The sequence below is a fragment of the Pocillopora verrucosa genome, chromosome 9, assembly GCF_036669915.1.
Source record: "Pocillopora verrucosa isolate sample1 chromosome 9, ASM3666991v2, whole genome shotgun sequence".
Classification (NCBI taxonomy): Eukaryota; Metazoa; Cnidaria; class Anthozoa; order Scleractinia; family Pocilloporidae; genus Pocillopora; species Pocillopora verrucosa.
Genome location: NC_089320.1, coordinates 7,348,440 through 7,376,042, shown reverse-complemented (window position 1 = coordinate 7,376,042; position 27,603 = coordinate 7,348,440). Strand labels below are relative to the sequence as shown.

At 39.4% G+C, this 27,603-nt stretch overlaps 2 protein-coding genes across 3 annotated transcripts in view; one reads left to right on the top strand and one right to left on the bottom strand.

The window, feature by feature from the left end:
- Nucleotides 1-846: 846 nt before the first annotated feature.
- On the bottom strand, nt 847-22,350 carry LOC131773989 (rootletin). 2 transcript variants are annotated; one of them, XM_059089980.2, is made up of 24 exons: nt 22,199-22,350; nt 17,351-17,590; nt 14,039-14,341; nt 13,565-13,680; nt 12,132-12,383; nt 11,663-11,804; nt 11,437-11,522; nt 11,195-11,291; nt 10,751-11,110; nt 10,415-10,545; nt 9,307-9,949; nt 8,106-8,812; nt 7,426-7,657; nt 6,940-7,001; nt 6,332-6,812; nt 5,641-6,140; nt 5,133-5,491; nt 4,701-4,991; nt 4,408-4,601; nt 4,070-4,294; nt 3,412-3,657; nt 3,103-3,272; nt 2,744-2,885; nt 847-2,072 (listed from the first exon to the last, which is right to left on the bottom strand). In XM_059089980.2, exons 1-24 carry the CDS (start codon nt 22,310-22,312, stop codon nt 1,677-1,679), a joined length of 6,489 nt encoding a protein of 2,162 aa, XP_058945963.1. In that variant the 5' UTR covers nt 22,313-22,350; the 3' UTR covers nt 847-1,676. The 2 variants fall into 2 exon arrangements, with proteins under 2 accessions (XP_058945963.1, XP_058945964.1); XM_059089981.2 differs by lacking the exon at nt 22,199-22,350 and adding an exon at nt 17,765-18,082.
- Nucleotides 22,351-24,603: 2,253 nt separating this feature from the next.
- LOC131773996 (peroxisome biogenesis factor 2) overlaps nt 24,604-27,603 on the top strand; it is a 12,819-nt gene continuing 9,819 nt past the window's right edge. The window contains exons 1-4 of the mRNA XM_059089998.2: nt 24,604-24,660; nt 24,741-24,818; nt 26,045-26,107; nt 26,906-26,972. Of these exons, the coding sequence (XP_058945981.2) occupies nt 24,610-24,660; nt 24,741-24,818; nt 26,045-26,107; nt 26,906-26,972 (259 nt within the window). The 5' untranslated portion in view covers nt 24,604-24,609. The remainder of the gene's footprint in view (nt 24,661-24,740; nt 24,819-26,044; nt 26,108-26,905; nt 26,973-27,603) is intronic.

The following is a 27,603-nucleotide window of genomic DNA, read 5'->3' as shown; positions in this document are numbered from 1 at the left end:
AAGTTTCGGGGAGATTCTCTATGTCACCCGACCCAGGCTTCCCTCGTTTCGCTCAGCCGCTAATATTGCGCTTTTTGATATTTCGCTCCGTTTCATTCGCTAAATCCCCCCGGAACAGGCTTTAAATGGTCTGGCCTCTAGTCCGTATTCCATTCTGCAGAAATGCTGGCCGAACGACTACACCCTTTGAAATAAGGCCAATGTTGGGTTTTTGGGGTAGATATGACGAGTTAAGTTCACAAGGATCCGTTTTCGTGACTTATATTTCGTAAATCAGCTAAGAGACTGGCGTAATGTTATCACAAAAACACAGATAAAAGAGAGAGAGTTAAGAAATTGAACCCAGAAGTCCTGCCACATCTAAAAAAATCCAGATTAAATGGGTGAGCCAAATTCTCGTGATCACTTTCTTCAGCTCCCTCAGAAAACAAGAGTCCGTGAAGGGAAGATCTCGTATTGCCCCCTTAACTTAAGATTTTTTCTAATACTTAAATAATAGTTGATTGTGCGCAATTAAAAAAACGCACCCTTCGGCAAATAATCGTTTAAAACACGACCTCAGTGGTAAAACGAGGTAAACCTAACTTGAACAAAAAAATTCCAAAGACTCACCACAGACGCTACCTGCGAGCAGAACGTCATTAGGAAAGTACGAGGCCTCGAGAACACGACTGCAAGAGACCTAGCACCGATAACTGGTGCCAGACCCCTGTGTCCGACTCGTTTCAAATCTTCTCGCAAGCGGAGAAACGTACGTTCCAGGGCACCATTATTAATGAAAACCTGCCGCATACGAGGCTAGTACAGATTTCATTCTAATATGAGCAAAGGATTCTAGCCTCGTAGAAATTTTTATCACATTTTTTTTTTTATTGTCACATCATTGTTGATAAATCACTCGGGATACTTACAGCAAATAAGTTACACGTGCTGAGCCTTGTGGAAGCAAGGTAACAAATAAATAAGCACGTTAAAAGCAAAAAAAAACTATTTTAAAAAGAAAAATAGTTAAAAAGGTTGTAATAGTATTTCATAAAAATCAATTGTCTTCCTGCTATACTATAGTTAGCCTTGTCACGCAACGCACAATCACACACTCCGCGTGACACGTAATGTCCAGAAAAGACACTATTTCAACTCTTTGCTCCCACGATATCTACGGCGATTCTCCTTACCGACGCCACCTGCTTCTTACAATGTTAGCTCTGTTATTTTGATGTTGATTCAAATAGTATCTTCTACTTGATATTTTTCTTTGATCTGATGTCCTATTGCTTAATGATGTTGTAATATTGTGAGGAGACACTGAAAGGCGTGGAAGCGATAGGGGATTCATTTCAATCAGGGAACATAAACAGCATGAAAATGCATGCAAATATATTAGATATTCACCTACCTAGTGCCAATTTAATATTGTTTACTATGCGAATCATCGTCTAATTCAAAAGACACAATTAAAAGGATAAAATGATAAGCGAATAATGGTCTAAACAGCGCCTTTTGCGTCAGTATGCAAATCCTTTTTCACCAAATATGAAAAAAAAGTCAAAAAGAAAAAAAACCGGAAGAAAACACTTAAAAGCAGTGCAAATACATGTAAAACACTTCAAAAGAAATTAAGAACCCTAAAATCCAATAAAACGATACACAAACGAAAGAAATTACAAATACAATGTTCATGTAGTTGACTTCCTAGTCTTGCGCAAAGGGCTTAACCCTGGGGTTGTTCGGCGAGACAGCGAAGACGTAATCGGAGTTGTTCGGCGGGATGGTGACGAATACGCCGGAGTGCTGGTCGTGACCTTGTCGGACGGAAATCGTACTGGAGGCGAGGCCGACTTGGTTCGGCGCGTCGGCGAAGAGGAAAAGCTTGCATCAACAGAGTCTTCAAGCTTTTGTGACTCGCGCTCCAGCACCGAGGGCTCGTATACAGTGTCACGTGCCACAGTGTGTAGCGAATCTTCTAGTTTTCCTCGGAGATCGCGGATTTCATCTGATTTCTGAGCAGTGCGCGTGATGTAAGATTGTTTCTTTTGCAATTCCTTGGCCAGCTGGTCTTTCAAAGTAGAAACCTGCGCAAACGAACATTTATTTTAATATTTATATATCATTTTTAACCAAAAGGCTACTGAGAGTATAAACGGGTTGTGTTAATATATTGGGAAACACAAAGAGCCGATTATTTACACGAGGTCTAACCCAGACCACGGTTTTACGCAATCAGCGGGCCTCAGGCTTTCCCTGTGAGAGGGTCGATTTAATGAAATAAATGTTATTCCACTGTTAGCTTGCGGTCTTCTCGACACTATTCACATAAATAAGTGTTCAGATGAAAGGTTTAAGGACGCGGTTTTGTTAAACAGCGGCTAAACTTACGATATTTTTAAATAACCGGCCCAAAGAATTGAGGCATTAGAGTACCGTGGTATTCTCAGCTAGTTTTTAAACCCGTTGAATTCGGCCTTTGCTCGACATATTTCTCAAAGTAAGTAAAACAAAAAGGAGTCCGTTTACTACAGAAGAAAATAATTCACTCACAAATTTTTCCACTCAACCTAAAATTTCATCAAGTGACCTGGGAAAAGCGCAAACTCGCACGCATTCCTCGCTTATAAGACATGATATTCAAACAAACTGACAAATCAAGAAATAGTAACACTATTCCCTTCCTCGCATTTTCCTAACCAAATAACACCAGCTGGAAACATGGCCAGACACTCAAATGTTGAGAGAGACAGCTTACCTGTTCCTCCAGTCCCTTGACACGTTGTTTGTGCGCACGCTCTCTCGCCATCTGTGTCTTCTCCAACTGGCTTTGAGATTGTTTGGCCCTCTCGCTTTCTATCTCCACCTCCTGTCGATGCCTGCTTGTTAACTCAACCAGTCTGAATTTTGAAATTAAACAAAGATTAACTCATTAGAAACTCCTACGCTTTCTCTTCTGACGTTCATACACTAGATTTCAAAATATTGAAGACAATTTCAATTGATGAGTTAAATAACACCAAGTGTAGTATTCCTTATGGCAACAAGTAAATACTCTACCACCGATTCCCGTTAAAGAGGGATCCGTACTGATTGATCATGGTTTTTTATACTTACTTTTGCGCATGCGCATGCTCGGTGTCAGCGATCTGTTGTTGAAGGCCTTGAATCGTCCTCTGCATTTCTTGGTTGTCCTGTTCGTATGAGCTGCTTGATCGGTCCAGCTTATCACGCTCGTCACGCAATCTTACGCTCACTTCTTCTGCTTCAAGTTTCTCACGTTCGATCTATAATTGTCACGCCGAGGATAAAGTCACAAATAATTAGTGCTACAGATAATGCTACGTGTTCTGTGTTATGTTCTTCAGCACAAAGCACACACAGATATAGAAAAAGTTCGACTATCATTCTCTTCTTTATTCTCACCTTATCAAGAGTGTTCCTCAGAGCTTTCTTGTCCTTTTCCAAACGGACATGCGCTCGTTCCAGTTCTCTCTTCTCTTGCTCAGCACCTGCCAACCCCCGTTGGAAATTCGCCAGGCGATCTTGCAGTTCTCGCTTTTCTTCCTGTAGTTTACCAATTCTCCCCACAAGTTCTTCTTCGGCTTCTTTCTGTTGTCGTAGCATTTGCTGCAATTGTCTGATCTGACCCTCCAGCTCCATGCGTCGAACCTGAAAAATACGAAGAAAGTATCGGCCAAGGTTTCTTTGCACTAGAAATAAGTTGGTGAAATGTGGCACGATTTGAAACTGGCCTGGTAACTAATCTGCTTCTTCACAGAGTTCTCGCTTCCCAAGAATTTAGCCAAATTATCTAGTTAAGTAATCGTTAAAATTCAATTAACTAATTTGTACTATGAGAAAAATAGGCCATTCACACAACCTGCACGTTTCTGTAATCTTAGCACCAGTGGGAAGGATAAAAAGTAGACAGTGCAGACTGAACAGAGGGAGAGACCAGAGATGGTTATGGTCACCTGGGCAGAGGCAAGTTATCACAGACGCGAGAGACAAACTCAATGGCCCTTTTCCCCTGAAGAGATGTAGACTTCAGTCAAGAAAAAAGAGGCACGCGGAAGCCTACCTCTGCATCGGCTTGTTCGTTCTTCATCTGTTGCATACGATCTTGCTGTACATTGTTTCGGTTCTTTGCATCCTGCTGAGCTGCCTTCAGAGCCTCCAATCTCTCTGCCATGATTTTGCGGTCATGCTCACTGTTGGTAAGCGCGCGCTGCATTTGTTGCAGCCTCTCTTGAAGGGACTGGGAATTGGCGTTACTGTCATTCAAACTAAGTGACAGCTCGGTCACCTGTGCAAAAAAAACAAAATTATTGTGACTCGATGAATTCAAAATGAATCTATGCTACGTCGTTCAAGGTAAAAAACGGCCATTCGATCACTTCTAACAGTATTAATAATAACCTTTTCCTTGAAGGCCTGTTCTTCCTCTTCTGTCTTTGCCAAGGCAAGGGTGAGCCTGTCCACAGTGAGTTGAAGTGACGTGGCACGCGACTCAAGTTCTTGCTGAGATCTCAACAACTGATCGATACGCTCTCGAAGAGCTTGCTTCTCAGCCTCGCCCTCAGTCGACTGCATCCTAAGTCTTTCAATATCACCTAACGAGTGAAAAAAAAAAACCACAAAGTTCGTTGGGATTGTAAGTGGAAAATCAATTAATTACATGGAGCTGACTTAGAAACAACTAAAAATTCTACCTTCCAAGGATCTCTTCCTCAGTTCAACTTTAGTCAACCTCGATTCGGCGTTCTCGATCTGCGCACGCATAGCCTCCTTCTCCTGATCACTCTTGGATTCACTCTGTTGTAGCTGAGCAACCTTGTCTCGCAACTGGCGGCGCTCTCCTTCTGCCTGCGCAAGACTGGAATCTAATACCGAGATCTTTTCGTTCAGTCCTTTGCGCTCTCGTTCCAGGCGCCTGATCGTTTCTTCTTGAAGCATGAGCGCAGTCTGGGCGCTACTCAGACGACCGTCTGCACCACGGCGACCTGGGAACAAAGCAAAAATATGGCTGCGTTAAACCAGGCTCTTCTTATTATGCACGGTTAGGGTTTCTATCTTTAAAATGAATTCAATTATTCTGCACAGAGAGAGTAAAATTGTTCGCAACCACTCGTGTAACAACAGACCTTCTTCTGCTTCTCCCAATGATTTTTGCAGCGCCTGTAGCCGCTGGTCAGTATGCGCCTTCTCCTCTTCCATCTCAGCAAGAGCCCTCTGTAGGTTATTAGCCTTTGTCATGGATTCATCTCTCTCTCGTTCAGCTTCTTTCATACTCTGGGCAAAGTCCCGCAAAGCAGATCGCACAGTCTCGGGGTCAATTTCGCCAGATAGTTCCATCGATTTACTGGGAGACATTTTCTTTCCTGGAGACATTGTACCAGAATCTACGGTCTCCTCCAAAGCTTTCTCCGGTGAACGCGAACGACTTCTGCCGAACATCTTACGACGGGGGCTCGGGCTTCGGGCGCGAGTCGGAGAGGGAGTCCTGAAAAATTATGAAAAGAGAGTTTCACAATTAGATCACGAGTATAAAACTACGCAATTTTATTTACACTATTTGTTGCTTTAGGAAAACCGATAAGAACGTTATTTTGCGCAAATGACCTTCAAACTAATAGAGATGTTAAACTTTACCTTCCACTAATTTCACCAGGCGGTTTAATTCCAAGGGTCCTTCTTAAAGTTGAATGAAGACTGGCTAGCTTAAACTCAAGGTCGTTCTTGGATGACTCCATGCGCGCCAATTGAGCCTCCAACCCGGTGATGCGTCCTTCTGATCCAGACAGCTTCAGTTTCAGGTCACTGTTGTCCTGGCTGGCATTTTCCAACACATTTTCAAGATTCTTGACCTTGTCATTTGCCTTCTGCTCGGCACGACGAGCTTCGTCCACCGCGGCGTTGTAATCTTTTTCTCTGACGCGGTTGTCTTCCTCCATCTCAGTGATTTTCCGGGTCAAGTTTTGGATTTCCCGTTTGGCACCTTCCTTCTGGCCGTCAGATTCGACAAGTTTCTGTTTCATGTTGAAATTATCTTGTCGAAGCTCGTCTATCAAATGCTCGTCCTTGGCGAGTTGATCTTTGAGATCAGAGATTTCTTTCTTGCTCTTGAGACATTCGCCATCCAGCATCTTGACCTGAAGGAAAGTCAACATTACAAATCTCGAGTCACATAAACGATGTCTTACATCCTATACACTAATCCATTTGATTTACCGTTTATTTGCGGGGAAAACGAAACATTCCTCGTAAAAAAACAAGCTACTTCGAAGCGTAAATGGTTAAAAAATCGTTGCAAGTACCCAAATTTCTGTTAAATTCTAACTACCTGGTTATGAAGTTGCTGCAATTCACGTCTAGCCTCGAGCCGTGCCTTCTCCACTTCTCTCAAACTCGCCCTCAGTTCTCCAGCCTCTTTCTGCAGCGCAGCCTTTGTTTCCTCAAGAGACGCAATCTTCTGTCCCGCTTCGTCCAGAGTCCTCCTCAGATTCGTCTTTTCTGCTTCGCATTTCTTTACCTTTCCTCTCAATTCGTTGGCTGTTTCCTGCACGGCTTGTTTTTCACGCTCTTCATCCTTAAGCTGTCTCTTTAGATCTGTGTTCTCCTTTCGAGCAGCTTCACGAGCCTCCTCGCCCTCTCGGATTTTCCGATGAGCGTCGATGAGTTCCCGACGGACACCGTCACGAGCCTCTTCGACCATCTTCAGTTGAAGTTTAAGCTCGCTTACTTCTCGCATGGTGTTCTCCTTAACTCGGGCCAAGTCTTTGATTTGATTCTTCAATTCTGCAGTTTCTGCTTGATAGCGATTGCTACACGCACAGAAAAACAAAATAAATTAATTCAAAAAGCATAAGACAGTAAATCACACGGTGGCATTGACGGAAAAATAACAGCCGACGGCATCAAAGCACTCCTCTATTTAACAGCAACACTTACTTGATGTCTTCAAGTTTACTTCTTGTGTTCCTCAACTCATTCTGTGTCTGTCCTATTTGGCCCTGAAGAGAACAACAACACCTCTATGAACGAATTTTTCAACAGTGGCCGGGTTGAATGGGTGACTGAGAAAGCTTTACAGCCGGTATGCTAGATTATGGAAGTATTACACAAACCGAGAGACGCACAGGCACAGACAGAAAGATTGAGACAAGCCAATACACAGAAACAGACAATAAATAAAGAGAGTGATTTTCTATATAAACTGTGGTGCTGTGCCCGTGGAGGGTATTACAAGAGTGATAATTTGGTTTTATCAACTGAGTTGTTAGTATTAATTGGCCACCGTAAGACTTTCTAAAGCTGATGCCGTTTAGAGCGTAAGCCTCTCGTCAGAGCAAAAGGAAACGACAGAAACAGACAGTCAAGACAGATCGAGTCAGAAAGACAGACAGAGACAGTTATTCAGACATACACTAGACCTACCTTGTCCTGCTCTGCACGGCTGAACGCCTCACGCTTGACTCTGTCAATTTCCACGTGCGCATTTTCCAAGTCGTTCTGTGTTTTGTTGAGTCTTTCCAGCATGGTTCCTTTCTCATTATGAGCTGCGTGCAACGCTTCTTGTTTCTCATTTTCAGCCATGAGCAGTTGATCGTCGCGTTCCTTTTGGACCAAGGCCACCTCATTCACGAGTATCGCCTTCTCACGTTCGAGTCTAAATTCAAAAGTCATGCAGTAAGCAACTCCACCCACTCCCGAGTTTTCACAAAATTTTGTAATATTCGAACCATTATCAGAAAGTTAGGAGGCCCATAACTACCGCTGCTTATCCTCAGTCCCTGTGGTATTGAGCGTTTAGGAATGCCTACACCCCCCTTCCCGACATTACATCAGGGTTTCCTGACAGTTTTACCAGGTTAGAGAGGGGCTCTGTAAGAGTAACAATTTTTGTCCCAAAACACAACACGGCCAGGCTTCAAACCAGGGATTGCTCGATCCAAAGTCTAGCGCTGGGCACCACACCATTGCAGATCCCATTAAGAACAATTCAAAATACGGATTTATTATTTAAGTGATAAAAAGAAGATCAACAAACAACGCTACAATTTTGGGTTGAACATGTTCAAGATTATCCAGTCTTTACCCAATCATAAGAAACACACCTTTGTCCGAGGTCTTCCTTCTCATTCTTGAGCTGTAAGATTGCTTCCTCCTTCTCCTGATTGGCTTGAATCAAATGACTTTCCTTTTCTCGCTTCAGTTTCTCCACCTCCTCCTCGTGCTTCTGTTCCATCCTCTTCAGGGCCACCTCTCCATCACGCTGAGTCTGACTCAGTCTCTGCTCCACCAACTCCTTGTCTTTCAACAGTTTCGCTTCTTCGATCTCCTTTTCTTTACGCACGCGCTGTAGATCGACCGTCAGAGCTTCTTTTGATAATAACAATTCTTGATTCTCGGCTTCCAAAGCTTCTTTACGCGCTTCCAGTTTGGTAGCTGTTTGTTGAAGGTCGTACAAAGCTGTTTCCAGTGATTCTTTCTCACTCTTCAAACTTGCAATATTCTCGGCCAGACCGCGATTCTCCCGCTCAGACGAGTTAACTTGGACGACCAGACTGGATTTTTCTCTTGTCAGCTCTTCCTTCTCTTTCGCCAAACGTACCACATTAGAGCTTTGTCTCTCGACATCACGTCGAGTAGTCAACAACTCTTCGTAGATGGAATCTCGTTCTCTAGTAATCTGGTTCAGAGCTTCACCAAGTTCAGCTTTCTCGCGGTTGGCCAGAATCAATTCAGACTCCAGTTTTTCTCGGCTGGCTTCATGGATGCTCAGGTTATGGTCCAGTGATGACTTCTCTGTGTCAAGGTCCACCTGAGATGTAAAAAAAAAAAGGTTGAGATGAAAACTCTTCACAAACCCTTTTTTAAGTCTAAACAACAGAAACTAATAAAGAGCGGGTAGGACAAATCATGTGAAACCATAGAGTATAAAACAGTTTTCAATCGAATGTTGAAAAACCAAAGTTATCACAACTGCTACTCAGTATAAAGGTTCATATCATCATTGACCAATGAGAACTCAGAGTAGAAACAGGCAACCTGTTTGAAGCGCGGGAAAACGCGAATGTCCAAGTTGAGATGGGTTGTGGTTTTGCATTTGATTGGTTGGGATGGTGGCACAAGTTTTCTGGACCAATCAGAGAGCGAAATAAAGCATCAGCAAATCAATTCAGGATCACTTTTAACACTCAATTGAAGATGTTTCGAAGCAGAGTTACTAACGCCTAATTTACATATCCTGAGAAAAAAGATATAAAATGACGCGGAAAGCAAAATACAAAAACAAAAAGTTGAGACGCCCTTAACCTTTTCTTGTTCAACGCGGATCAGTTCCTGTCTAATGCTGTTTTTCTCATGTTCCAAATCTCTCTTGTCTTGGCTAAGGGAAGACTTTTCAGATTCCATCTGTTTAATAATCTTGTTCAGTTCAATCTTGTCCTGTCCAAGTCCCTCATTTAGTGACTGTAGTTTGACGAGCGCGTCCCGTAGAGCTATCTCCTCTGACTTCATCTTATTGATCTCCAGCTCCAGCTCAGCTCTTTGAAGTTCAGACTTGGAGAGCGTCTCAGCGACATGGGACTTCTCTTGTTCCATCACTTCTTTGTCCAACATAGCGCGAGACAACTGTTCCTTGAGAGTAACGATATCTTCTTTGAGCGAAGATTGTTTGGTTTCAAGTTGTTCGATGACTTGTGTCATGCGCTGTACTTCCTTTCCGAGTCGTTCCCTCTCTCGGTCCAAGTCTTCTTTGTCGTCCTCCAAGTTATCCCGTTGTCTTTGAAGCTCGCTGTTCGCTGCTTGAAGCTTTTCAATCTCTGCCGTCATGCTCTCTAGTTGTTCGTTCATAGAATGACGCATCTTTTCCAAGTTCTGCTTCTCTGTGGCTAAAACATCAGAGTGTGACTTGAAGCGTTCCCGGTCCTGACTGGCTTCAGAGACTTTTTGGCGACTAGAAACGAAAAAAAAATGGATGCCACGGTTTCAAACAAAGAATCACGACAAAAAAATCGAAGGAAAATCATGAGACAACGTTTGCGACTGGTTGGAAGAGCGAGATTCCTGCAAGTAGCAAATTGTTAGCGGACTGGATTACTGGATAACCACCTCCTATAAGACCTCGTACGGCCGTCTGTTCGTGTTTAGGTCTCGCCTAACGGCCCCTTTTTCGGGCATAACCGCCTAATTCAACATCAGCAGCTGCTTATGGAAAAAGGTATTAAAAACCCCTGAGAATTAACGAAACTCTTCGCCAGAAATGCCCCGTGCCGAAAAGGTGAAAAAAAAAATGAAAATCCAAATTTATGAAAACTTCCCTTCGCAGCATATCAAGCAAAAAAAAAACAAGAACTTCATTCCCAAGTTACTTGTTGTAATTGCAAAATTTTTATCTAATAAGAAAAATATCTCATCTTACGTGGAATCAAGCTCGTCTCGTGCACTTAGGAGAGCTTTCTCCAGCCTTCGTCTTTCATTCTCTGTGTCATCAAGTTGTTTCTTGGTTTTCTTTTCAGAATCACGCGCTGCTTCCACTTTGCTCTTCATTTCCTTCATTTCAGAAAACGTGATTAGCCAAAATTGCTACAGAAACGGTCTCTCTCAAATGTCCTACGATCCACATGCACGTAGTTCAGATTTGTACAGTTAAATCAAGAAATGATAAATGATGTTCAAAGGAAAAAAGAGTACAAGGCAAACCAAATAATTACGGGTAGAAATTTTAACAGGAATTGACAGGAAAAAAAGCCCTTACCATGACCTGAATGTTCTTCTTTTGGATTGCCGAATGAACCTGAGCCAGCGCGTTATCTGACACGGCGGGTGACCTGGAACGAGTGGGTGACGTTGAGCGGAGACGTGCTGCACGTGACGGCGAAATGGGTCTCTTGCTCAAGAAGTCATCTTCAGCCCCCTCTAACAAACCTGCATCAACAACTTCAATATCTCCTCCAGGCGAGCCAACGAGTTTAGAAGTATTATCAGCGTCCTGTCTTACAGCATGCGTGATTTCACGGAGGGTGCTGTGTAAGATTTCAGCTTCCTCTCGCATGGCAGCGAGGCTAGCCTCGCTCTGGTTCTCCCATTCTTCCGACTGTCTAGCAAAGCCATTTTCCTGAAAATGATAAAAAGGAAAGGAAAATCTTTCAAACGTTCTTTTTATTTTTTCCGAATTGAAAATGTCCACCCTAGAACTCACCAAGCCATTGATTTTCTTTTTTAAAATTGCAATGGTCTCCTCCCTCTCTTGAATTTGGCCTTCAAGCTTCTCCTTAGCATTGGTCAAATCTTTCACCCTTTAAAAATAACAAAAAAGGTTTAACATGTTACGAACACATCTAGAAATCTCGCATCTTCTTAGCCTCTTCTGGACGAAATACCATAACCGAATTTTTTCTGGTAATCAAGGTTTCCGATAAGTAAGTGTAATCAGTTACTCACTTGACCATAAGATCAGTTCTTTCACCGTCATACTTGTTCTGAAGCTCAATAAACTCCTGAACTTTCTCGCGCAGTTGCTCCTCTGCCTGTGAAAAACAAGATCATAACTTCAAACATCACTTCATGCAAAAGTTGTTCAGAAGTGCATCTTGCTGCGTTCTCCCACCACACTGCAAATACATTCCCTCACAGAACACTGTTTAGTCGAGTCTGTTGACAGCCATACCTTCTGACGCCGTGCTCTCTCTTCCTCCAGAGCAGACTGGGTGTTAGCGTCCATTCCTCGCAGATTTTTGTCCAAGTCCATGCAGGCTCCTTGCACCACACGCACAGATTTGGTGACTTCTGCACGTACACTGGACAGGTCCCTGGTAGAATAAACATTCTCTTTAAGTTTTGAAATATTTTCATTTCTTGTTTGTTTGTTTTATAAGAAAATCCCAATGTAACATGTTTTTTCCCCAATTAAACCCAGACGCTTATTAAAATTTCGGCTGAAACGAGGAGCGCTTAATTAAGGGGGGTGCCTATAACGAAACTATTAACCTGTACTGTGGGGGGGGGGGGGGGGGGGGGGGGGGGGTGGGTGGGTACTTATTAAGGGGAGGGCACCTTAGAGTGCATGCTATATCAAAGAAAAATGGCAATTTGACTGTCTTGATTAAATACAGATGGTACATCATATTTACACACACCTTTGTGTTGCAGATTTCATTTCATTGAACTGTCGCCTGAAGTTGTTCATAGTCTTCCACATGTCCATCAAACGCACATGCTCATTAGCAAAGTATGCCTGTTCTTCTTCATCCCGAGCCTCAAGTTCTTCTCGTGCTTTGTTCCAATCAGCTGTTAGCTTTTGAATGTCAAGTGTTAGTTGTTGATTGGCAGAAGTTGCTTGATCCAGTTGTTCTCGAAGCATGTTGTTGACATGTTGCAAGCTGGCACTCCTGCAGTTGATGAGACAAAAAAAGTTTAAGATTATACTATTTCTTGGAATGTTGATTTTTAAAAGGCTCAAGTCCAACCAGCCAGAGCTTATACTGGTTTCCATAGCATGAATAAACTAGGAGTATCAATACTTCCCCCTGGATGCCATGTAATAATTAATAATAACAATTTATTAATTTTATAGTGCACTTTTTAACATGCCGAGTGATCAAAAGTGTATTACAACAATTTAAGTTACCTAAACTATAGACATACACAATAAATTCCAGAGATAATAAATAAATCACATGATTTATATATATATTTTACATATCTAAGAAATATTTAAAGCTAATTTAGAAAGATAAGTTTTAAGACATGACTTAAAAGTTGAAATGCATTTAATGCTGTGGAGATTAGCAGGAAGAGCATTCCATAAAGTGGGTGCAGCCACACTAAAAGATCTGTCACCAAATGACTCTTTCATTTTTCCTGACGGATGTTTTAAACAAACACCTTCATACTCCTGTGATGAGAGGGGCACTGTGAAAGTAAGGTGTTTTACCTAAAAACACAACACGATGAGCCTGGCTGGTCTTTTTGACTAGGAGTCTAGCAAACTAAATATTACACAACCACATCTGTCACACATTGTTTGTGATGATCAATAAAAAAATTGAATGTGCCACTAATAATTATAATGCATGAAATAAAACATACACTTGACTCTGGGTTTTAATAGTTGGTCTGGAAGCTTTTAGACATTTAATCTGAGGTTGGGGTCCATATTTCTCACATGTTCCAACTATACAGCAATTATATTATTGCATTGAAAAAGTCCTTTATTGACAAAGTAAAAAGGATCAGTTGTGCAAAAAAAATAAAATTAAGGAGATAATTTCATTGTCCTGCTGTTCAAAATTTCTTCTTAGTAACCCATTGATTGACAAGTGATCAACAGTGAACTTCTCCCTATAATATGAATACATTATCCTGTAAAATATTAACAAAGTTACTTAAACTGAATGGGTTGAAGTTAATATCTTTATCTAAAACCAAATTCTCTTAACTAACTTACAAGGAATATGTAGTAGCAAAAGGGGAGAATTAACAGTCAGATCCTGGGAGTCAAAGGGTTGATGTTAATTTAAATGTCAATGATAACTTAAAGAGGGTTGTAAAGTGACCATTCCTTTCTCACCTCTGTTGCTCCTCTTCTAAGCGGATCAATGAGTTCTCCAAGTCACTGGAATGCTCATCTTCTGTCTCTTTCAATTTAGCTTCTTGTTCCTTCAATGTTTCTGTTGCAGATTGAAGCTGTAAGAAAATAATTGAGTATTAATGAGTACTTGATAAGCAAAATATAGTACTTCCTGTGATATTTATCCAAAAAGTTGAAATGCTTCAGTTTATAGCTGCAGAGCTTTCAATGAGATCTGGCACCCGCCAAAGCTCCAGCTGGTATTCTATTGTGAATCATCAGGTATACTTTGAAAGCTTCAAGCAAACTCACAAAGTGAGACCGAAAACACCATGAGATCTTCTAGATTTCTTTCAGTCTACTTTCACCTTTATTAAAGAACTTTGACAAAAATGATTGATATTGTCCTATCTTTTATTCCAGCATACATTTCATACATTTCCGGTGAAAAAGGGGATTTTGAGTCTTAGTTACCTTTTTTTTAATGTCCTCCTCTTGGCTTTTAGACTCGTTCACACTTGTCTCAAGCTCACCACACTTGCGTTTATACTGCAACACTTTCTGCTGTAACTTCTGAATCAACTGAGCCTGCCTCTGCTGTCCATCTTGATAGGCTTGAAGCTTCCGCTTATAGTTAGAATGTTCCTCTTCAAGTTTACTCTTGAGGTAAGCTACTTGCTGGACAAGGTTACTGTCTGTTACTGATTGGTCACCAATTGGGAGACTACTATATCCACCACTGCCAGGGCTGCCTCCTCCTTTCATGTAATGTTCCAACTAAAGCAGGAAAAGACAGGGAACCATGAGTACTCATGAACAGGATTTCATGTTACCAACAGTTCTTTACGATGCATATTAAGGAAAAAATGACATAAGGTTGTTTCTGAGGCTACATGTAAATTTGAGAAGGTTTTTAACATGGTAACCACAATGAAAAGAAACATAAAATTGTCTTTTAAGCAAGAGACTACATTTTCTATTTCTTTACCAGCATAATAACCTACCTGCAATTTTGGGAGAACACATGAAAAGTTCACAAACCACAGGGGAGCAGAGTGATTTATAAACTTTTCTCATGCTTTCCCAAAATCTCTGAAGTGGGTTATTATGCCAGTAAACAGATAGAAAATGTGGTCTCTTGCTTTATAAGATTAATTTAAAACAAAACACGATACTACAGTTCCTTCACAACTTAAAGAAGAATGGTGAAATTGACAACATCATCTATGACAAGATCTATCCAGCAAGACCTCAACCAGACAGAATTCATGGGCTCCCTAAGATGCATAAAGTTCAAGATCACTCATTGACACCTCTTTTGAAGCCCATTGTTTCTTTGATTGGAACTTTTAATTACAACATAGCTCTAAGTATTTATGTACACTTTTGAATCCTCAAATCCCTACTGATTACTGTGCTCAAGACACTTTTACTTTTGGCAGTGAAGTCACCAAATTAGGACAGGAAAATCTTACAGAGTTATTTTTCTTTGCCACTGCCCAAACCCATTTTTCCTTCCTGGGTAATTTCTATGATCAAATTGATGGGGTGGCCATGGGCTCTCCACTTGCTCTTGTGTTAGCCAACCTCTTCATGGGTCACCATGAGAAACACTGGTTAGAGAATTACAATTTGGGTATTGAGTTTTACCATAGATATGTTGATGACACCTTTGCTTTGTTTAATACCAAACAGGATGCTTTATCTTTCTTTAGTTATATTGACATTCAGCACCCCAACATTAAGTTTACTATGGAGAGAGAGGAAAACTGCAAGCTCCCCACAAGAAGACCTACACTGGTTGTCTCACTAATTTTCATAGTTTCCTACCTATTTTGAGGGTTTAAGCATGGTAACCAAGCTAAATAGAAATACACTCCTCTTTAGTTGGAGGTTAATAAAAAGACAAAAATGTTCCCCTTGATAGGAACCTCATTGTGATTTGGTTATAAATACTTCAAGCATCACAATTTTAGGAGTAAAAGCTTTTATTTCAGAAATGGAAGGTATGAGAAATGTCTAGAAATTTTTCTCAGGAAATAAAGCTAGCATAGGAAGGAATTTTGCAGCAGCCTATTACACATCAAGAGCCAAACAACTTCCAAGGTAAACAACAGTCGAGTAACCTACCACTTTGCCACCAGTTGAAGCTCAATTTCATTCAAGTCAATTACACAAAATATTTAGAATCTTTTAATTAAGTTTTTCATCTCATTAATTAACTGGTGGCATTTGTCCAACTGAATAATATAGTACCATATGAACAAAAAAGCAATTTGACAATGGAAAATTTTTAACACCTTTACATAAAATCAATTCTCAAAGACTCAAGCAAAAGCTAGAAGTAGTTGAGTCATAAACTTTTCATGCTTTAATTAAAGTATTATGGTAACCATACTCAACAATCCTTATTGACATAATGTTTCTCAGAAACCACTTGAATCACATTCAGTTTTGGTGCATGAAAAAGACTTGTATTAATTTCTCTTTGTTGTCTTACTTTTTATAGTGTATTTTCATCAGTTCACACACACAGAAAAAATAAACATGAGATTCAAAGGTGCTAGATTTCCAACAGGCTGGACTTTCTCATGTAAAACTTTGAAATGTCTCATGACATTGTTTTCTTTTATCACCTGCTCACAGGAAAATGACAATATCAAGTACTGGTTGTGGTTTCAAAGTCATAAATTTTACAAAACTTTACTTCATCTATCCTTATTAACAATTCAAGTCACCCACATGATAACACCTCATGATATATAATTAACTGGGCAAATTGCTTTTTCCACAAAGAAGAAACACAGCTCAAAACAGTACCAACTGAAGAGTTTCTCAAAATAAAATACAAGATAGGATTCTAGCTTTCTGTGTATACGGAAATTCAATTTTCTTAAAAGTTTTCCAGAAACCATCAATTTATAAAATGAAGAAAGAAAAATTACTTATTTCTTTTCAGCACCTAAGACTGAATTAAAAAACATCTAAACTGGGATTATATTAAATCTTGCTGAAAACTGGTGTAAATAACAAACGATACCTAAGAAAACGGACGTCAACTGCTTCTAATGTATTGTTAGAACTGTAGATTTTAAAGTTGATAATTTAACAACAGAGCTAAAGTTTGAGTAGAATTTACATAACTTTTAAAAAGTTTCAATTATGCATATGTAGGTGGACAATCTGCCATACAATGTTTTTGTTTGACTTTACCACCTAGAAGTAGTAATGTCAGAATTTTTCCGCTTAGACTTCCACTTGTATTAGAATACAGAACAAATTTACTAAACGTAATTAACACGAAGACAAAATCATATTTACTTCCTGTCAACTTTTTAACAAAGGAGAACGACGTAAACAAATTTAAATATTCAAAACTTTGGCGTCCCTGGGTACGTAGTGTTTTAAAGTTCGAAATTACTGAAAATTTAAAGGGCCTTCACGGAGGGGGTCAAACTCGCTAAAGTTATTCACCAAAAAGGCCACACGACACTTCGCTTTTTATCGCGGTAACTTATTAAATTGCGAATTGAACAAAATTAACTTTTCGGTGACTTGCTCGACCAAACCCTTTGCAAACACAACTTTATCGAGAAGAAATTTTGGTTTTTCAATATTTTGTATTCAAAATCTGCAGAAAAATTAGCCGAACATTCAATTTACAGTACATAGAAAAGCTTAAGAGAAAGTGAAATATTAACTCGCTAGGTGATAAACTATCAAACACTAAGCTCATTACAACTCGGTAAAATTACCGAAAATACCACATTCAAGAGTTTCTCTCACCTTATCGCTGACTGCCATGTATTTCGATCCAATTTCATCTCGCTCCGCTCTCGTTGCAGCGAGTAAATCCTCCAAGCGATTCACTTCTGACTGAAGCATTCGTGACTCATCTCCGAAACCCGGAGACGCCATCTTGGAATCAACTGGTGAGATTGATTTTGTAACAATGTCTCGTATCTTTGTGGGTACTGTTGGACTTTTAGCTCCGGGATCGCCGTTCAAATGCTGGTCCTCTAACCTCTGTGAAAAAAAAAACAGAGTTCGGGGTATTTTGGTCAAAATCACCACAGCGCACAGTGGATTGAACGGCTTGAACTTGGCTCGCGCGAATTCAAAGTGGGATGATCACCCGTTCGAGAACCCTTTTCAAAGCGTTTTTTTTTTTGTCGAAAACTGCGCAAAAGTTTAACTTACCTTGATAACAGAGCTCAAACCTGGTTCAGGTGAGCCACCTAACATCGAACTTCTTCCCTCGTAATAACTCATTCTGAGAGATTATATCTCCCGTTCAAAGGAGCAAATTAGTAGATCAGTGCCCGAAATTTCGCGCTTCGATGCCTTAGTACTACTAGCGACACCTCAGCATTAGCTGCAACCTACAGAGATCACGGCTTCTGTGCAGAAGGTTAAGAACGCACAGAGTTCCAAACTTAGGCAAAATTATGCTAGCAAATTTCTCAATTTCTCGTTCAAAATCCTTCTCCTTTCTCACTGGTCGAGGCCAACGTAAACTATAGACGCAAACGATCGGCGGGTTCTAGTCCTTCCAAACCGACGCCACGCTCTCGGTCAGAGGCTGTTGCTATGGAAACGAGATGCCAAAGCGGGACTGGCGATTGTTTCCCGCCACCTTTTAACAGGAAAACTAAGCAAACTGTCAACATTGCGAGAACGCTATTGTGTACAAGATCACCTCTGAGGTCTGAATTTGTTTAGAAAACAAAAGTGAAATCAAGGAATCTGAGAAAATTATACAATAACATCATCAAAGAAAGCACCATTACCCAAAATATCGAACCATTAGGGAATTTAATAAACCAGTTATTTCATATTAGAGAACAAGTCGTAGGGGTGGCTTGTCAACATTGAAATTTAAAGACGCCGCATTCCTGAATCTCCAAAACGAGTAATTAACGTCGAAATATATGTACAAGCTACACTGCAACATAGTGAAACTTCCAAAGCTCGTGTTTCTCTCCAACCGACTAGGACAAACGCAAATTTCGTGGGAAAATGGTACAGTATTCGGTGATGCTGTACAAATTTGATCTGTATTACGGCAATCAATAACTGATGAACTTTTGTTGTTAATTCTCTGGAGTAATTAATAAATTAATCGAGGGACGAGCCATGACATTGTGTCTTTTCAAACAGGTAATTAAAAACCGCAAATTGTTTTGAAAGTAAATTACAGTGCGTCTTTACGATGGTAATTACTGCGGTTGAAAAACAACAGAAATATTTCATCCAGCGTACTTAATTTGTTCGGCGTCTTTAATTTCCTGAGAAAACCATTAGGGATTGAAAATGAAAACCATTTGAAAGCAAGTTATGGACATATGAAGCCATGAGCTGGCTGCACCCTGGTGATAAGAAGAGAACTTGACCTAATATTACAAAGGATGCACGAAACGAAAACAAAAAGAATTGTTGTACAGCTTTTAAGATAATATACAAAAAAGTTCAAAATTACAAAAAGTACCAAAAAAATGCTCTCTCTCTCCCACCAGGCACTGTCAAAACGGGGTTCTCTTTGTTCTAAATTAATTGTGCAAAAGTACAAATTACATTTTCTGAATGCATAACTTTACACTCCATGAGCTTGGCTGGTCTCTTAGTTCTACTGAAATGATGTCCTGAATTCTTTATCAGGGTAGTAAATGTACGTTAAGTAGAGAATTCTGAGCTTTTAAATTTTCGAAAATGTAAAAAAAATAAAAATTAAAAATTTGACTGAAGAAAAGCAAAATATCTCAGTGCACCAAAGTTGATACACTGACATTCCATAATAAGATCGATTGATGAGAATTACCATAATCCTCAACTACTCAAAAATTTCGATCAAAACCTTCATATCATTCATGGACACCGGAATAGATGAAAAATATTCTAGAAAATACTAAGAGAAAATAAATAAAAAATACCTGCTTACTGTTTCTTGTCCTAGGCCTCTGACCAAAATTCCACCAGAACAAAAGTACAAATCACTTTAAGCACGAATAAATCTTCAAGAAACGCGACTCTGTACGTATTTCTATGGCGACGGCTCAAGTTGTATTCAACGCTGATTAAATCCTGTCAGATTTAACACCATAAACAAACACAAAGCGAAACTTTTGTTTGTCATGGATAAAGAGAAGAAGCTTACAGCCGGGATGTATTAGACGCCGAATAGCATAAGCTTCTTGCAAGCCTACAAATTGCACCCTGATTAAGAAGTACTGGCATCTAAATTGAAGAATATAGTTTTGTGGCCGTATTTTATGACACAATATCTAAATCAGAGCAGACGTTGTTGTGCGGAAGTGAAATAAATACTTTGAGGTGAATTTAATCAGTTCTCCCCAGTTTTGTAAATTGAGATTTTACATGCACGCCTTCATTGTTCGAGATGCATAAAAAAAGATATAATTCAAAATGTGTGTAATTGAAGATTTTTCAAATTAATTATTAAATCCGGCTGATCTAGCACTGGAATATTCGAATAAATATGGGACTCTTTCAGGCACTGACCGAGAATTCATTCAGATTCGAAGTATTGCCAAAACGACGCCGTTCAAAATTATTAGTTCCTGAAAACTGAGGTCGAAAAAATGATAGTTCATGATATTCGAACCGAACAGTTTGGCTGATTGCCCACCGAGCAGCCCAAAACGCAGTGCATGAATTTTTTCTCTATTTCGCGCATCTTAGATTCAGAGACAAAGAAATGATTTATCATATCTAACAGTTCAAACAATCTATTTTCTCTTAGATTCATTTTCTTCGTTTGAAAAGAAATCAAAGACTAGTTTATCTGAAAAAAAATCAAACATGCGTGCAAAATCGAGTAATCTGACATGACCTTCGAGTTACCATGTCTATTGTTTGTATGATATACACTTTTCCTAAAAACTCCAGCAGAGCGGTTAATTGTGAAGGATGACTCACTTTGTTCCCATGGATATTCTAATTTTAGCCGATAGCTAGCGCCAGTGCAGTTTTGCAGTTCGCACTACTAGCTTTTTGATACACAGTTTGTATTCATGCTGTCAATTTAAATGTCATCCATCGCAGTGATGCGCAACGACCACACGGATTAAAAAACTCATGCTGGAAGGTATAGTTCCGTGTATCAAGGATGAATTCTCATCGTCACCGTTTCTTTGCTTTGTTAAAGTGATGAGAATAAGACAGCATGTTAAGAAATTGTCGTGGTGTGATTGTAGATTTTAAAAAACAAAGTGAAAAACTACACTCAGTTACATAAGTCATAATTGTATCTTTTGCATAATTTATACAAGGATCGCAATTAGCAGGGTTCCAGGGATCTCAAGCCTGCAGCGCAAAGGCAGCTCAACATGAAAGTTGAAGAAAACAAAGAGATTAAAAGCAAGACTGATTCGCTAGTCAAAATTAACTAAGTGAATTTCACTGCAACAGCGGCAGAGCTCGCAAATTTTCGAATCTAGGTTACACTCTCTACCACCGACAGGTGCTTTTGCAACCAATAATAATAATAGTGAAAAGTTATCGAACCTAAGATACTACAACTTTGTTGGTGAAATGAAAACATTTCAGTTCCCCTTTTTCGGCGTAACTTATTTGTTCAACCAGTCAATTTAATTTCAGACGGCAAAATGCGACGGTATCAGGAAAAATATCAACGGCAAAGTCAAAGGTAGAATGCGTTTACGATCGAGAAAAATACGAATACACTTTATCGAACGAAAACAATGGAGTCTTTTAACTCGCTCGAGCTTTAGATTTTGCTGGATCTGAAAGTTCTTTTGTTATGCAAAATTTTCAGCAGACGCCGTTTACACCTATCCGATCCGTCAACTATGTGATAACTACTTCCCGTTTTCGCTTTAAAATCTATATATGAGGTCGTCAGACTATGTAAATAGTATCTCTGAGAGATTCTCTCAATTATTGCCGCTATTTCCTTCATTCCTATGTGTATGATAGCCACAAGAGTTTATGAAAGACCATATTCACTTAGAAATCGGAGCATAGCGACGATCGATTGATCTTCAGTCTTGACAACGCTGATGAGTTTCACAGTCTCAAAAATGTTTAGTTATTCTCCAAATATTCCTTTTTTAAAAGCTGAAACTTTGAAAAATAAACCTTACGATTTCTAGATAATTTTCAAATCTGTGATTGTTTTGGTTTAGCAAAGAGGCAGAAATAACTGTAAAAAATTTATTGCATGATTTATTGAATTCGTGTTTATTCCTGATATATAAATGTATCCTCTAGCTGATTGAGAAATCAGAATAGACTTTCGCAAAATGTACACAGAGTTATAAAGTGTTTATCACGTCTAAGTAATGTTTAGAAAAGAGCTGTTAGACTAGATCACTGGAAATTCTACTTCTGAACGTTTACAATTAACGAATAATGACCAGGAATATTGATTAAGTTTGTGTCAAGTTTTCACCTGACCAATATTTTTCTTTGTCCAGAACGCGATGTTTTTTTCCTCTCCTTTTCAGAATGAGAATTTTGAAAGAACATGGCGACAACATTGCCAATTTTTGGTCAGAAATTTATTTGTCAAATTCAACGCTGCACTGCTTAAAATTGCTCTAAATTCAAGCTGAAATGCCTTTTAAAGCAACCAGTAAAACCAATAATCTTTACCTTAATGTTTCGTCCGATCGAATGGTAACCAACATCGTCTTCTTCCGATCCGCTTTGTTTAAACGCGTCCATATCAACTTCATGTTTGGGCGCAAAACTCACTGGATCTTCCATCGGCAGCAAAATTCGATAGTTGACAGTCTAGCAAAGTTACTCCCTGAAGTTGCACTGCAGTGTGACCTTGCAGTCCTTTTAATCCCCAAGACAGGAGACGCGGTGATGTCCTCTTCTGATTGGCCAAGAGATGAAGTGTTTGTTAGAGCGCTTATTGTAATCAGGGTGGTATTATGCGGTGTAAGACACGATCACCTCTTAACAATACCTAATTGGATCCACTAAGCAAAGAAAAGGTGAGTCCTTTTGAGAGCCAGACGGCTTGGTTAAACAAACCAGCTAAAGCAAATACAGAAGTGATTCGATGACCATGAAAGTTGCAATATCATCTGCCTTGTACTTTCCACAAAACTACGCCCACTCAGAGTGCAACTTTAGTGAGCTTTTTGTGTAATCACTTATGCTTTGATCGCGTATGAGTTTGCACAATTTATGACATCAGAAAGGGGCATTCATGACTCGGTCTATGGGATACTTCTCTCATTTAGTAAAGTCGATACCATTAAGAGAACATGTATGTGGGTAGTGGTGTAGTTAGGGGGAGGTCCTGACGTACCCTTAAACGCCCTCTCCCTCCCTTCCCCCCCCCCCCCCCCCTCACTTCGCGGAATTTTTTTGCAAGTCAAGAACAACGAAAGAAACCTTATAGTCAAGATGGCGAAAGTGCGCGAATCCGAAGAATCTGCATGACATAAATCTCTCTCATAACTTGATCCCCCATCTGCCGGTCCTCGCTCAAGCCCTTTTAGATTGTGCTAGCATAATCTTTGACACAGTGCAGAAAACTAGAATAATTCTTCCTTTTTTTTCATGAAAGTAGCACTGCAAGCATAATCAGCATATTTTCAGTTTTCTGAAGGGAACATTACCAGAGTCAAGACTTTTGTGGTCTTGAAGACTGATTATTTTCAGGTTTGGTCGATGGCCCAGCCGGTCTATTTACAATTTAGCAATGTTTTGGGGAAGAAAGTCACCGAAATACTGAATCGTTCGTCGTTTAGAGGACGACACAACGGAATTAAAGATTTTGTCGGTCCCAGAGACCGCTTTCACAAGCAACAAAATGGCGTCGAAGAGAAACGACACTTACATTTTGACTCAGAACGTCACCGGAATTAGTCTGGAATTAAGTGCAGCAGTTAATTATGTTTTATCAGAGCAAGTATAACTGAAAATAAAGAAAATAAAGAGCATAGGCTGCTTAATCGTAAAAATTACAATTTCATCGATTGTGATTGTTTAAAAAAACTCCTATTTTCCACTAATTCACTCGCCAAGTTGTTATAGGTAAGTTGGTTATTGGACAGTTTGTTTTAGGACAATTTTGTTATCGGACAGTTCATTAAGAGAATCACATTCGAAGTTGTATTTTAAATCAACCATCAACCAGCAATCCATTTACGCCCCCTTTGTCAGTCTTTTAAGACAATTTTCTCTTTTCATTTCTAACTTGGCTATTTTTCTTTTCTCGGAAATTGTAATTTTTACGATTCATTAGTAATGAGACTTCGTGTCGTCCAATTCGGTCTGTGATCATACGAGTCATAACAAACTCGGTTGGGAGTCCGGTTTGTTTATCTACAGACCGAATTGGACTCCACTCAGTCTTACTGCCGTTACAATTAACAATAAATATGTAGTGTGTACTTGGTTTTTTGTTCCTTATTTGAAACGCACAATGTAAGAAAAAATAGCATAATTTTCAGAAACGAGCATAATTTTAAGAATAATCCAGGAAAAAAAACCAGCAATGCTTGTGGCATAATATGCCACTTTTACTTGCACAATCCATAAAGGCCCATCCTCGCCTTGTGACTACAAGCCCGCTGATGCACAGAGCAGCGGTATAAGTCACTTCGTATGTACAAGACGGACGGAAATTGTTTACCGTGACTCCTCCATCCCCACCTTCGTCCCTTTGAAAAATCCCAGCTAAGCAACTGGTTTGTGGACCTGTTCGTTTTGTTTAATATTGATTTTCTAATTTTCACGCCTTGCAGGGCAAAGTACCGACGATCATAGCAAAAAGCATGAGGACTTGCACGTCTAAGCTACTGTCTCGATGGTCATTTCAAATGAGCAATTGCACAGTCGGAAAAAGTTTCCTTGGTATCTTCCAATTAAAGATCTTTGTTTTCGACCGCTAGAGAGGGAAAAGAATGTCATCAACTAGGGTGAATCTTTTGAAATTCATACCCAGTTATACCCAAACACATCAGTCGCGCTCTAGGCTAATGCGATGGCCTGGTACTAAGCCGAAAATGCCGAAAAAGACTGGGGCCTCAAGTAAAGTCAAGATGGCGGACGAGCGTGACGGAACGGAGCATAGAGTGCTGAGAGTAAATCAGGTAAAGCTGGACAAATCGTAGCTACAGTCCTGCTTCTTATCGGCATTTAACTGATCTAGCGAGTTACTTACTATTTATAGCTGGATGCCGCCCAGCTTGATGAGGAAATTATCCATCTTCTTCGAAATCAGCTGAACAAGGCGTTTCAATACTTCGAGGTAAACAATGTTTGCCGATTTTATAAAACTTAATTTTTCTGAAGGGAAATTGAAGCTGAGGAAAAGAAATCCATCTAAAAAGCTCCTATTCTAGCTAGCATCTAAAAAGCTCCTATGTAGCTGTTTTTCTGTGCTTTAATTCAACAGCACTTGAAATCAGTTCTGTCAAGAAGGAGAGATAGTCATTAAGGCTTTAATTTTGCTCATCAGAATTTGCAAGTTTAGCGTGTGGGTTGGCATTAATTTTCCAAAAGAAATCCTCCTTTCAGAAACGCACGTCATATACAATTCAAGCGAGCGTCATATACAATTCAAATACGGATAGACCTAGATTCAATTAAAAAATCCCGAAAAATGGCTTTAAAGTCTACCCGGAAATTCTCCAAATGATGTCCATAAATCTCGTTTTTCTCTTAAAAATCTCAAAATTTTCCTAAAAATCCAGATTTTTTTAAAAATCATTTGCCAAATAATCAAATTATTTGCAAGATTCCTGTGATGCAATTGCATGGAAGCACCTTCAAACTGATTCAGAATGATCATTTATTTACTAGGTGATGTAAGTGGTTCTTCTGCTCATACATATTTTTTTAGAACAAACAATAATGACATTAAAAATTTTTCAGAGTGTGACATTTCATGCAGTACAACAGAGGCCAAAAACATGACTATTACCATTATTAAAAACATACCTGGTAAAACACCATTTGAAGCTGTCAATTACCCAGGGCTGGAGTCTAATTTTGGCTGTCAGCTGTATTTTTCTGAACATTATTGACTTAAAATCTTTTGATGTTTTAAAAATCCTGAAATTTACTAGGAAACCTGTATGACTCTAAAAGTCCTGAAAAACAAAAAAAAAGGGAATTTTGTATGTAACCCTAATTTTGGATGTGTGAAAGGAAGCAAGCTCCAAGATCCAGAGTAAACCCTTTAGCCCTCAAAAGTGACTAACATCTAATTTCTCCTAACATTATCACCCCTGAATCAAACATAAAAGTTATGAGAATAAAGAAAATGATTGTGAACCCAAGATGCCCTTGATTGTAAGTATGACATATTCTCTTTGTTAGCATCTTAGGAAATGCATAGAGAACAGTATGAAGAACTTGCATAAGGATTTTATGGTAGAGAGGGTTAATATTATGTACTGCATTCTGCATCTTGTACAACTATTTCATGAGTTAAGCATCATGTTAAGAAATGTAAGATTCTTTCTGTCCTAGGCTGGTGTTCTCACAAAATATGAAGCTGAACTGAATGCAGTACTAAGATTTCTTGTGTGGAGGGTGAGTCTATTTATAATCTCCTTCAACCCATTTGGTTTCAACCTAACAGAGAAATTTACAAATGATAATTAACTCTTATACCCTTAAGCGTGACTAGCTTCTAATTTCTCCCTAAAATATTATCCCAGGGTGTGAAATTAACTTTTTTTTCTGATAGCCACTTGGCTCCTAAATTCTTCAAAGTGGTAGCCAATTCAAAAAAAGTTGGTCGCCATTTTCAAAGACAAACAAAATCTTTCTTTACGCTGTCAGCATTCTAGATAGACCCTCCAAAATTAAGTTAGTCAAAATTAATGTGCCACAAAGTGGACACTAGGATGGATGATAAACAACGTTCAAGCTCATCTAAATCCAAGATGGTGTCTAGTCATTGATCGAGATGCATGTGCTACATTTTGGAAACAAACTTAACGAGGAACTTTGCCGCGGATTTATCTTTGCAAATCTTTTTAATTCACTATATCTCTTGGAAAGGTTATGATGAAACGTTCTAGTCGCCAATTTGGCAACTAACTTTCAGGATTTGGTTGCCAAAGTGAAAAATTTAGTCGTATTGGCGCCTGTATTAGGCGCAATTTCACGGCCTGTATCCCTGAATTCAATATGAAGGTTGATGAGAATGGAGGAAATGATCACCAACTAAAGCAGCTCTTTGTTTTCAAAAAAATCTCCCTGTCAGCCCCTTAGGAAATGTATAGAGAACAGTAGAGAGAATATGTAAACTGATGTTAGGGTGTAGAGAGTTAAAGCTTGGTTTCAAAGAGTATGCATTTCTTACTGTTACTTTATATGGTTCAGTTTTCAGTGTACAGCAGTAATTCAACCATCGGTCAACGCATGCTCAACATGAAGTACACTTCAGCAGGTAAGTAAGTAAAATAGTAGCTTCTGTCACTTTGCTAGTTTATTTACTGATTCACTCTCAAATCTCATAAGAAATTCTCCTTACTGTCTGCCACATAATTCCTATGATGTTAGGAGGGGGAATTTGGCATTGAATCAGCTTATATTGTCCTGACTGACATTTTGTATTTTCTTATCACTAGTCTGCTTGATGTTGTATTAGTATTGTAAGGAGAAGTTCTGTCTTGGTCACTCATGGGAGTTAAAGGGTTAATCACCCCAGGGTGGTGGGAATCCTAGGATACCATTGACCTATCACCTAGTATAACAAAGTGGTAATTTATGATTATAAAACATCTTGACATGCTCCTAGATTCTGTTAAGATGGTTGCTAAGGATTTTCCTCCTTCTCCATTTAATACTGCTTATCTATACCATCAATTTTTACTCTTTTCAACTTGTAGACTCTGATGATTTTAAAATGTGGTAAAAACAAACAAAACAAGGAACAGAAGGCACAGCTGGGTGTGTTCTTATGTTCCTCTATGATCTATTATCATGTCTTACTGCCCAACCCCATAGCAACATGGCTGAATGTATTACTTTGTTTAATATGATGAAAAAGCAAAATGTTGCTGATGGTGATGTCATTT

Coding starts and splice junctions, on each gene's coding strand:
- LOC131773989 (XM_059089980.2), bottom strand. CDS start 22,312: ATGGAAGATCCAGTGAGTTTTGCGCCCAAACATGAAGTTGATATGGAC. Junction 17,591..22,198: donor CGATCGGACGAAACATTAAG/GTAAAGATTATT, acceptor TTTTTTTCACAG/AGGTTAGAGGACCAGCATTT. Junction 10,546..10,750: donor AGAAGAACATTCAGGTCATG/GTAAGGGCTTTT, acceptor TCTGAAATGAAG/GAAATGAAGAGCAAAGTGGA.